Source organism: Mustela erminea, chromosome 13 (genome assembly GCF_009829155.1).
Source record: "Mustela erminea isolate mMusErm1 chromosome 13, mMusErm1.Pri, whole genome shotgun sequence".
NCBI lineage: Eukaryota > Metazoa > Chordata > Mammalia > Carnivora > Mustelidae > Mustela > Mustela erminea.
Genome location: NC_045626.1, coordinates 56,544,153 through 56,557,139, shown reverse-complemented (window position 1 = coordinate 56,557,139; position 12,987 = coordinate 56,544,153). Strand labels below are relative to the sequence as shown.

Genomic DNA, 12,987 nt, shown 5'->3' with positions numbered 1-12,987 from the left:
AGGTCACAGCACCACCCATAAGATGGTAAAGGTGAAATAAATTAACAGTCACAAAGCACTTAAATAGCACTTACTAGGCATCAGGCACGATTATAATTATCAGTTCTGATGAATGTTTTGTTCTATTATATTTACACACTCTCCTCAATAGCCATTACCACTGCATGACAAACAACTAGACGAGACTTCTGGGGTCTTCTTTCCCAGGGACCCCCATCCTTACATATTCCCAATTAAACCAAAATATACTCATCTATAGTCTTAGGTATGAGAGGATCACATTTTTAGCACATAAATAAAAATGTAAAATTACTGTTAAGTGAATATAAAAACTTCAGAGTTGTTATTAAGAGCAAAGTAACCAACAATCAAGCAGGTAACGTGGCTAGTGGAGTGGTTGTGGGTCATCTGGAAGGCAGCACAAATTAGCAATATTTAGTAGGTAAACCAATAATGCATTTGGGAGCTCTTCTTGGATGTGCATAAGGATTCTTTTTAGAAACGTAACACTATTTTAATTTCCAAACACAGTAGGTTGGAAGAGTACTGAACAGAAAGGTATGCATCAAGCTGATGCTGAAAACAAAATTAAAAGGAGGAAACTTGATGGTATATGCCAATAGGCTCCACTTGCCCATTAAGCAGTAATTACAAATTTGCTCATGAAGAGCAAAGTCCTATAAAATGTGGACTTTGTAGGCAGACAGACCATCTACTTTCTAGCTATAATTAACCTTGGCAAGCTACTTTATTATTTTAATCAAAGTATAATTGATAGACAATATCCTATTAGTTTTAGGTGTACATCATAGTGATTTGATATTTTTAGACCTTACGAAATGGTCCCCATGATAAGTCTGGTTGCCATCTGTCACTATACAAAATTATAACAGTGTTATTGACTATATTCCCTATCCTGTACTACATACTTATGATTTATTTATTTTATAACTCGAAGTTTGTACCACTCAGTCCCTTCTACCTATTATGCCAACCTCCACCCCTCCAACACCATCTGTATGTCTTCTTTGGAAAAACCTGAGTCCTGTGCCCATGCTTTAATTGGGTTATTTAGGCTTTTTTTAAAATATTAAGTAGTGTAGGTTCTTGATATATTTTAGGTATTAACCCTTAAAAAGATCTCTTATTCAGTAGGTTGCCTTTTTTGTTTTGTTGGTAGTTTCCTTCACTGTGCAAAAGATTTTTAGTTTGAAATAATTTCACTTGTTTATTTTAGCTTTTGTTGCCCATGTCTGAGGAGACCAATCCAAAGGGGGTAAAAAAAAAAAAAATAGGGACACCTGGGTAGCTTAATCGGTTAAGTGCCCAATTCTTGATTTCAGTTCAGGTCATGATCTCAGGGTCGTAAGATCAAGCACTGGGCTCCACACTAGGCATGGTGCCTGCTTAAGATTCTCTTCCTCTCCCCCTCCTCACCCTACTAATGCTCTCTCTCTAGCTCTTAAAACAACAACAACAACAACAACAAAAACAACCCTGATGATAAAGAGCTCATTACCTAAGTTCTCTGCTAGTTTTATGGTTTTAGGTTTTACATTCAAGTGTCTATCCATTTTTTATCTGTTTATGGTATAAAGTGGTTGTGTATCTATTGTAGAATCTTGGCTTGTGGTTACCATAAAGTTCCTATATATCAACCTATATTTATATATATGGGGGGGGGAGAGAGAGAGAGAGAAGTCTATTCTAAGCTGATGGCTGCTTAAGTTCAAATGTATTCTAAAAGTATTACTTTTTTTTTTAATGTTGAAAATGTAATTTTAATAGATAATTCTTCATCTTACATAGGAGCACAATAAAATACACCACATTCTGAAGAAACTCCAGAAGTTATGAGAATCAAGAGAAGGGGAAATTCAGAGGGGCTACAATATCCATTACCTTAAATTGCAAGAGACAAAGGTTCCAACCCAGGGGGTGAGGAGGGTGTGGGGAGGGGGTTAACATTTACATACTTGGGACTGGCTACACTGATGACTTACAAAGAACAAGGATGGGGAATTTGATACGGAGAAGGGTGGGAAAGAACAGTTTTTTGAGGGGAGGAACTCTGTCAATGCAGAAAAAAATTACTGAATAGCAAACAATAGGAGCTCCCATAGCAAATATGAAGGATGAAAGAATCATTAACTGAGGATCTGATACTCAAAGGAAGAAACCTTTCAGATGACACTTATGCAAGCTGGTTGCTTGAGATCTGCTCATCAGGTCTATAAGGAAGACTCATAAATGCTTTAGCAACCCCAAACAATTATCAGATTGGTGTTTCCTAATAGCACACACCAGTGGTTACACGTGGTTTCCAGACAAGAACTAAGAAAAGGGTCATATCCCAAATGCCAGATACAAACAAATGTGGCACAACATGTGAGTCCTACACAAAGTCAGTCACAAAGCTGCTTTGCTGTGACTCTCCTGTACATGGTAAGACACCAATGATCATCTACCTAATCAGACAACACCAACACATTTATTCAAATTTCTAGGAGGTTAAAAAAAAAAAAAACAAAAACAAAAACCATGCTTTATGCATGCTCAGGGCCAGCTTATAAATACTCCATTCAGTGGTATCTTAACACAAGTTTACATCAGTGAAAAGAAACTGGCAAAATCCACCTCTTGCCAGATCAACTTGTCAGATGGTGAAGACCAAAAGAGAATGTTCCATCAGTTTTAATTTTTAAATACGATTGTCACATTGGGAAAATGAAATAAACACAGTAAAATAAACTGTACAAAGGCAAAGTAGAATAACAAAAAATATTTTACTAAAACATAAGATTTACAGAAGTTTCCAGACAAGCCATACAAAATGGTCACAAGCTTTTTCTTGAAGGAAGGATTCTACACTTGACAGCAAAGTCACAATGTTATTAGTAAGGGCTGTGATGTTTGTTTAATGTTCCCATTTTGGTTCAAACAATCAAGCTGTCCATCTACAGTGTCTAAATAAAGTTAGACTTGGCTAGAGAGCATATTCTAAAGAACTGGTTAGCTGCTTTTAACCAATGCAATTAGATCACCATAAAAAGGGGGAAAGGAGCCCATAAAATTAAAATAAAACTACCTCTCCCCCTCAAAAAAGTAATAAAGAAAAACACCCAAACCCCTGCAGCTAACCCTGACAACTACCTTCACTCACAGTGCTTAACCATGATGGGGGAAATGAATAAAAGCAGAGAAGGGCCGCTGCTTTTAAATGTTTCACAATAATCCAGATGGTACTTCTAGCCTCTGCTCATGCTTTACAACAGTGAATCAGGACAAGACATTGATTTGCTAATGTGCATTTAATCACCAAAGGACTGATGATGTCTGGGCTTTTATTCTGTAATGTTTCTAAGACTGTGTCCATTAAATGCAAACAAAAAAGGAAGAAGTCTTGGCAGAACAGGATAAGTGATGCACACTTGATGATCAGATCGATTTTAAATATTATTCATGGCATATAGCCTAGTCCATGCTCTAGCTGTTTCTATGGCTTGGGCCTCGTTGGTCTTCTACTGCTCTGCTACATCGTTTGCTAACGGATCATCCGGATTGGGAGCACTTAACAAAGCCTGGATAGATAGCAGAACTGTGTGGATCTGCAGTTCTGGGGACCACTTATCTTTCAAAATATCTAAACATATTCTTCCCAACTTGTCTACATTAGGATGATAAATTTTGGTCATGAAACGTACTTTAGGGGCTGCCATTGGGTATTCTTCTGGTAGGAATAGTTCAAGCTTAAAAGTCCCTCCCTCAAAGGGGGAATCCTGAGGGCCAGCAATGACCACATGAAAATAACGGGCGTTGCTCTCATCTGGTTCTGCTTTAATGCCAGGAACTGGTTCTGCCAGCAAACGCTGGGTTTCCTTGATAATCCTGCGGGGCAGCCCGGCCATCTTGTCAGATCCCGAGTTCGGCCTCTGGTCTCGACTCTGGCTCCGCTCGCCTCACGCGAGCATTACATTTTTAACCGCCTTCCACATTTTGTTTTTGACATCTTTTTTTACATCTTTTATTTTGTAAATCCCTAACCAACTTTTAGTTAAGTTATATTTGATTTCACTATTTTTGTCTTTTAACCTTCATACTAGCCTTTTAAGTGGCTAACCCCTGCCATACTATATATTTGCCTTTAACAGTGAGATTTTTTTCTTTCATATGCTTTCTTATTCCTAGTTATGGCCTTTGGCTTTCTGCATAAAGACGACAATGTAGCAATTTTTTGTAAGGCTAATCTAGTGGTGAGGAATTTCTTTAGTTTCTGCTTGTCTCAACTATTTATCTCCCCTTCAAATCTGAATGATAATCTTGCTGGGTGGAGTATTCTTGGTTGTACGTTTTTCCCTCTCAGTAATTTAAGCATCCTGCCACTGTCTTCTGGCCTGCTAAGTTTCTGCTGAAAATCAGCTGATAATCTTATGATGTTTCCCACATATGTGACTCTTTTCTCTTGCTTCATTTAAGGTTTTTTCTCTTTAACTTATTATTATTTTAATTGTAATATGTCTTGGTATGGATTTCTTTGAGTTTATTTTGTTTGGAATTCTCTGTGATTTTTCCCCAACTTAGGGAAGTTTTCTGTCCCCTTTCTCTCTTTTCTTTCTGGGATCTCATTCATGAGAATGTTAATACACTTGATGTTGTTTTAGAGGTCACTTAAACTATCCTCATTTTTTAAGTTCTTTCTTTTTTTTTTTATTTTTACAGTTCAGACTGGGTGACTTATACTATTCTGTCTTCCAAGTTGCTGATCCATTCTTTGCTATCATCTAATCTACTGTTGATTCCTTCTAGTGTATTTTTTATTTCAGTTATCGTATTCTTCTCGTATTGGCTCTGTCTTATATTTTCTAACTCTTCATTTAAGTTCTCACTATGTTTTTCCATTTTTCTCCCAAGTTTGGTTAGCTTCTCTATAACCATTGCTTTGAACTCTTTCATCAGGTAAATTCCTCATCTCCATTTCATTAGGGGCTTTTTTCCTGGGGTTTTATCTTGTTCTTTCATTTGGAATATACTTCCCTGTCTCCTCATTTTGTTTGACTTTCTGTGTTGGTTTCTGCAAATGAGCAAGGACAGTTACCTCTCCAGGTCTCAAAAGTGTAGCCTTATGTAAGAGCATTGCCTGTGTAGACTGAATGTGACTGGTGGTTTCAGGTCCAACTGGAGCTGTATTGGATGCAAGTCATGGAGTGTAGAGTCCCATAATCTGCCATCCAAGGCTGCCTTGGTGTAGCTGGAACTGGAGCAAACGCAGGCCAGAGGCCTTGGGTACACTGGGATAGCCCTACAAGGACAGCTAGAATACCTGGATCCTTCTCCCATCTCCCAAGGTGGAGGGGAGCATAAAAAGTGGGACTCACCACAGCCTTTGACATTAGAGAGAGTTCCAACAGCCCTCTAGTCTGGGAAACACTGTGGGGTTAGTTAACAGATTTCCTTCATTTATATTCTAGTTTCCCTTTGTACCACTGGTTCTTCTCTATGCCCCAGGGTAGGCAAATCTTCACTGAGCCCTTCAGTGATAACCCTCCCTACCAAGGTTGCAGTGTCAGGAGTGGGGTACCCACCATTATCATTTCTCCATCTCTCCTAGCCTTCTGTATTTGGTCCCTCTGTCATTTGTTGTGCAGAAGCTGTTCAATTAGCCCTTGTTTCTTTTTCAGAAGGAACTGCTGTATATGTAGGAGCAGATTCTGTGTCCAGGGGGGAAGGAGAGTTCAGAGTCTCACAGTGATGCCATCATGGACTGCCCTCCTGGTAAGATACTTTAAACACCACAGATTCTCAATCTCAACCAAAAGGATAATAGGAATACCTTCTCATAGCTATCTGAGGATTAAATGAAATAATACATAGTAGTTGATGAGAAGGACTCATTAAATTTATCCATCATTATTCAGCCAAGTCTGAGATTCACAAAATAACTATATTTCAAAAGGGGGGAAAAGCCCCTCAAGAAAAATTACTGCTTTCCTTGCGTATTAACCTTAAGGAAGTTCAAGGTTTCTAAAGTGCAGCATCCTCTTTCTTCTGAGCATTCACTTCACACACATTTCCCCTTGACTCCATCAACCATTCCATGTTGGATTCCAAGATTCAAGTATGTCTGCAGCCATTAGAGAATAGGGAAAATGGTTACTTCCTAGGGGCTGGGCAGGTTCTCTAGGGATTGAGCCAAATGTTGAACCTGCCATCCAGGGCAGACATTGAATCAAGAGTGGCTATTCTGAGACGGTATAGGAAGGAAGAGTGGCAATGTGCATGGCACACAGTTAGGTGAGGCCACAGCTAGGGCAAGTTGTAAGGACCAACAAGAAGGATATATTTCATTATTTTTGAGGCATACTTACATTGTTAAGTTGTAAGACAATAGGTACTTCTTCAGTTTTCTCTGTACAAGTAAAAAAAAAAAAAAATGCCTCGTTTCCCAGGTAAAACAGTACAGGAGCTTTTCCCAATATATTAGTCCCTTGTCTATGTGCAATTGGACAGAGGAAGTATACAACAGTTCTAACAGGTGGGAATATTTTCCATACATCTCCTCGAAAATGTCATCCCTCACAAGCATGAGGTGCCATAACACAACTCCCTTCATCACTACCAGACAACAATATATTTTTATGTTGTGCTGCAACAATTCAAGTGTCAATCAATGAAGTTCTCACAATACACCAAGGCCCTTGGAGACAGAAACCTGCCACCTTGAATATAGCACGCTGCTGTAAGCAAGCTGCTATTCATGCAGTTGCCTTTGGTTTAAGGGATAGAAATGCCATTGCAGCATGGCACAGAATCACACATGGCCAAAGTGAATCACCACTCATTCACTTGCCCCTCTCCATTACATTTGATTCCTTGGTACTTGAAATATCTAGAATTCATAGCTTCCACTAAACTTCAATAATGGATTTAAAAAGCCTATGACCAAGGTTAATTACTAACTTAAAATTACATGACAAATTAATAGGTCACAGCCTTCCATATTACTTTATAAAATATTTTACTTTTTTATATTTTTAAACTTTTTAGTATTTATTTAGAGAGAGAAAGAGCATAGGAGTGGGGGGCAGGCAAAGGGAGAGGGAGAATCTAAACCAGGCTCCACCTCAGCACAGAGCCCAACTCGGGGCTTGATCTTAAGACCCTGAGATCATGACCTGAGCTGAAAACAAAAGTTGGATGCTTAACCTTAAGACTGAGCCACCCAGACACCCTAAAAGATTTTATCTTTTGGAGCAATTTTAGGCTTATACCAAATTAGAGGGCAAGGTACAGAAACTTCCCATGTATTTCCTGACCTCCATTATCCTACATCACTTTCCCATTATCAACATCCCCTGCCAGAGTGGTACACATTTTCCCTAGGATGAACTGACACTGACACATCCCAATCACCCAATGTCCATAATTGACATTACAATTAACTCTTGGTGTTATAAATTCTATGGGTTTGGGCGAAGTATAATAACATGTATCCATCATTGTAATATCATAAAGAATAGCTTCATGGACCCAAAAATCTTCTGTGCTCTGCCTACTCATCTCTCCCTCCACCACTCAACACTGGAAACCACTATGATCCCCTTACAGCCTCCACAGTTTTGCCTTAAGCAGAATGGCATATAGTTGACACGATATAGTACTGGTTTCTTTCAGGTTGGCTTCTTTCAGTAATATGCTTTTAAGTTTCCTCCACATCTTCTTGGCTTGATCGTTCTTTTCTTTTCAGTGCTGAATAATATTCCATTTTCTGGATGTACAACAGTTTATTCACCCATTCACTTACTGAAGATCATCTTGGTTACTTCTAAGTTTTGGCAATTATGAATAAAGCTGCTTTAAACATCCAACTACAGGTTTTTCTGTGGACCTAAGCTTTCATAAGGACTGTGACTGCTCGGTTAGATTTTGACCACTCTAATACATATATAGTGATATCTCGTTGTTTTCATTTTCACTTTCCTGATGACATATGATGTTGAACATCTTTTCATATGCTTGTTTGCCATCTGTGTATCTTCTTTTGTGAAGTTTCTGTTATGTTCTTTGACCCTTCCATATATTTTAGGCTCACAAAGTCTATTAGAGATGGACATAATTCACTATAAAACTTTGGATGCTAAAATTTTATAAATAGACCTCAGGAAAAAAAAAATCCAAATTATAAACTCTGCTCTGAAAGTTCCTTATCCGCCATACTTAGAATCAAATGTGGAAATAGGTAAATAAAAAAAAGATCCTTGTATGTTAAATAAGTCACCTGATATGGCATAGAAAGATATATTCGATGTTTTAAAAATTTGAACAGTGTATCTTCCTAGTTGTCTAAATTTTATTTAATGATTATCAGCAATTTTTGTAAATGCTAAATATCTTGTAGTTACAGACTACAACAAAATACTTGACCATGTGATAAAATATAAGCTCAAAAATGAAGGGCAAAAATAAAGATAATTTCATTGTTTACTTGAAGGATTAGAAAAAATAAAAAGATTTAAGCATCCAGTGCTGGCAAAGGTGTGAGAAAACAGGAATGCCCCCTATTGCTACAAGGAGGATAGATTATACATCCTTTGGGGAAAGTCTCTAGTGATGGCAGTTAAACTGAACATGCACATACCCTCTTGACTCAGCAATCCTGCTCTGAGGAGTCTATTCCACAGAAATAAAAGCATCAGCATTTAAGGGTAGATATAGGCAGGTATCTTTTGTTTAAAAAGTATTTGTAATAGTACAAAATGAAATAGCTTGAAAGCACATCACATGGATATGACTGAATTGATGCTCTATCCATACATAGAATATTAAGCTGCAATTAAAAAGAATGGAGGAGATTGATATGTATTAACTAGCCAAGATGTTTTGAAATGCTAAGTGAAAAAGACTTTGGTAAGTGTTGGGTATGACATGCTGCATCTGTAAAATAAAACAGAGAGGTGTTCTTTATCTGTATGTTTTACATATTTATATACCTATGCCTAAGGATAGAAAACATGCAGAAAGATGTAAGCCAAAGTGTTTGCACTGAAAACCTCAAAAAAACTGGGTTCCAAAAAGAAAGAAGATTTAACTCTTATAATAGCAAGCCTAAATGATTTTGCAATAAAAATGAGAATTGAAAAGTATAGGATACACTTTAGATTGATAAACTATATTTACTATATGTGAACATATGTAGACTTAATATTTTAGCTAAATATTACCTGCTACCTATACAAGTATAGCCCATGTGATCTTCTTCATAAACAGCTGCCTGATACCAACCATTCCCCACATTCAGGATGTACTCCTAGTCATACCCTGTTCATTTATAAATGTAATGGCACAAGCTTCCCATCAGCAGGTTACTACCACCACCAAATTGCCCCAAACCCTCAAAACTGAAGCTGGCCAGAGTGGGGGCTTGCAGAATGGAGGGGGTGTGTGGCAGTTGCGGGTGAGAGGGGTTGGTTTGCATTGACCATGTGGACAACTAGCATCAACTAAAATCACCATTGTTCTTGAGTCACTGCTGAGTCTACTTCTGTAGGACCTGACAGACGATGGGACAGTGCTTGCTGGTCCGAACGGCACATCCTCAGTAGTTCCTTAAAGAAAGACCTCACTCCCCTGAGGCCCTGTTCAGTCAAGGATGAAATGTACTTGTGTCCCCAAAGTTGCTTCTCTGACTGCTTCCCACTTTGAGTTCTCATCCACCCATAGAACAGCATCCCTGGGTGCAATCAAATCTCTTAAGTAGGATGACCATACAGATCCTCCTTGATCTATGATGTACTAACATCCCAATAAACCCATCTTAAGATGAAAATAGCATCAGTCAAAAGTGTCTTAAGACACACAACCACTGCTCATCACATGAGCAAGTCACTGAACATTATATCAAAACTAATGATGTACCCTACATTGGCTAATTGAATTTAAATTTTTTAAAAAGGGCATGTAATATACCTAACCTACTAAACATCATAGGTCAGCCTCACCTACCTGAAATGAGCTCAGAAGACCCACATTAACCTGTGGTCGGGTGAAATCATCAGACGCAAAATCTATCTTATAAAGAGGAGTTGAATATGTCATGTAATTGATTGAATGCTCTACTGAAAGGGAGGAACACGATGGATGTATGTGTACAGAAGAGTTGTAGGAATATCCGTTGTTTGTCCTCATGACAGCATGGCTGACTAGGAGCTGAGGCTCCCTAACGCAGCCCTACATCATGAAAATATTTTACTACATACTGCTAGCCTGGGAAAATATCAAAATTCCAAATTCGAAGTATAATTTTTACTGAATGTGAATCGCTTTTACACCATCATAGAGTCAAAAAATCATAGTGGAACCAGGGTAACTCAGGAGCATCTGAGTATCTTATAATCCAACCAGGGAAACTTGTAAGGGTAAAAAAGGCTGCTAGTGAATATTAAGCTGGAAAAATAGGTGTATGCCAAGACTACCCTAAGAAAAAAGAGACATATAGTCACCCTACCTGTGACCATTGAGCCACGATGGGCTAACCACCCCTTTGCCACAAGATATCCCCTTTTTAGGATGTCTGCCTTCATCTAGTATAATCACCACCTACTTCCTAAAGGACCGTGTCTGGAGGGCTTCCTCACTTGGATGCCACAGGAATCACATCTCTGCACTCACTTGTTCATCCCCCAGACACTGCACACCTCGCTTCCTTCATTCATTCCATCAAGGGACAACCAAGTACAAGCAGACTCTGTCTTTTGGAGGTCACACTGCTTGGGGTGGACAAAAAGTATATAAATAGATGTGCAACTCATTAAAGGATAACCCCCAGAGAAAAATGAGTCAGGTTAGGGCAAGAGAATGTGGGCTGAAGGGAGTGGGAACTGTTTGATTTTATATGGAAGGTGGGGCTGTCCTCTCTGAAAAGGTAGCATTATTATTATTGGTTTTTTTAGGAGATAGTTTATTGACTTCTCCACAAGCAAGTGGCAGGCAGGGGAGCAAAGGAGAGGCTGTCTGCCAAAAAGGTAGCATTGGAGCAGAAATCTAAGGGAAGGAGAACAGAGCATTTCAGGCAGGAGAAATGGCAGCAAAAGGCTCCGAAAAAAGGGCATGGTCCTCCAGAATGAGCGTGAGGTGGGCAGGGGGTCTGCTCACCCAGGGGAGGACTTTGGATTTTACTCCAAGACCTGAGCCAAGTAGCCTGTGCCAGGAACTCTGCCACATGGTGATCAGAAACAGAGCCGCCTCTGTCTTAATGGAATGAGTGTTTAAGGGGGGGCAGTGAGATATTAATCAACCAGAGAGAGAAAGGCCTTCTAAGGAAGGTGCCACTCGTCAACTCCCTTTCAACCGTGGTCCATCTGGTTCTCTTGCTCAAGATAAGAGTGGTATGTTCTGGTGGATTCTATCCCTACATGTAGATATTAAAACTTACTGTTTTGCTCTATCTGCTAAAACACACAGCTGTTAAGCCAGTAACCACTTGTCACTTTGGGTTGCAAGCCTCCAATGTTATTGCTGGAAAAGTAAAGTCGGTCCCTTACATAATGTACTTATTAACTTCCAAACAATTCCAAAAGCTTGTCTTTGGGGAAGAATCTGGTGGGATTTCACAAACTGTAAGAAATATGTAATCATTGGCTGCCTCAGGGCAATTCTATAAACAGGCAGTTTTTACACAACTGGTTTATCAAATTGGAAAGAGAAAAACCTTTGGAAAAGGGGACGGTATTTGGGATGAGTAGGGTATTAAATGTCATCTTTCTACGAAGTGTCAGCTTTTTAAGTAAAGAGAAAATGCTACTCCTTAAATTCCAAAATAAATTCCCAAATAATTTCTACAACTGTCGCTAGAACAGCTTATCAGTGAATTCAGAGTCAAAATATGCAAAACACAAAATAAAAAATAGTATCAGTTCAAAGACTCATAAGTGCCCATCAAAGAGCTAAGAAAGTACTTTTTAAAAAATATTTTCATATTCTCAGGAGTTAACAAAAATCATCTTGCTGTTATTGTTCTAGTTCTTAAATAATCAGCCACATTCACATCAATAAAACACTTGTCAGTAAGAATTGTATAGTTTAAATCTTAAGATTTTTTGCGGGGGGCGGGGGCTCTTAACATTCTAATTCTTCATACAAACACTGAGTTAGAATCACTCTCCAGCTAATAGAAAACTTGCCCAGATGGGACATCAACCAACTATTTTGAGACATAAAATTTTTGTGAGGGATGAGAGGATGATACCTTAGATATAAAAGTCAGTAATGCTGATTTCAGCTACATATCAACCATTTACAGCTGACCTTTGCAAACCAGGTACAGTATAAATCAGGCTAAAGCACAAGGATGAGATATGAAGTTCAAGTTCACCAAAACACTGGACACAGGGAAGATTACACCCCCACAGATGGAACTGATGAGCGGGCACCCAACTTTTCTTAACGTCAGGGCTCCGAGGTGAATAAGAAGTTACCTATCTACTAACCTGTCACTAAAGAAGATAGTCAGGAAACAAAAGAATTTTTCCAACAATCACAACAATAAATGATTTCTGTTTTCTAACAGTCAAGAATGAAAAAGTAAGCCAAAGAAAATGTCTTTGCCTCCCTGGGCTTCTAGAAACTTCGACTACACTTCCCCGGGAACAAGAGCCATGTCTGAATTATGTCTTCATCCCTTGATGCCTAGCAGAGTGCCACATTTAATTTTACAATTAAAAAAATGTAGTGAATGTAAGAATAAACAAAATGTCTTTTCCATCAGCCGCCGAGTTCTGTGTCATGTTGGTTATCTGCAAAAGTCGGTGTGTGGAGAAAGGTCAGCCATGGGGTAAACAATATCCATATTCTTCACCAAGTGATAAGAGCATCAGGAAGTTGTTCTGAAAACATATCCAAGCAGTCAATGTTCATTCTGTCCTCACCACTGGAATGAAAAGAAGTTGTGACATCAGTAAACTTCCAGGGATGTTTTAGACTGTGCTGGATTTA

The 12,987-nt window shown here is 38.7% G+C and overlaps 2 protein-coding genes across 11 annotated transcripts in view; both read right to left on the bottom strand.

Moving 5' to 3' along the window:
- Positions 1-12,987, bottom strand: part of PTPRM (protein tyrosine phosphatase receptor type M) — a 761,675-nt gene that overhangs the window by 645,950 nt on the left and 102,738 nt on the right. The gene's annotated exons all lie outside the window — the stretch shown is intronic.
- Positions 2,768-3,959, bottom strand: LOC116571995 (ubiquitin-conjugating enzyme E2 N-like). Its single transcript, XM_032310623.1, has one exon. The coding sequence runs from the start codon at positions 3,906-3,908 to the stop codon at positions 3,522-3,524; it is 387 nt and encodes a 128-aa protein (XP_032166514.1). The 5' UTR covers positions 3,909-3,959; the 3' UTR covers positions 2,768-3,521.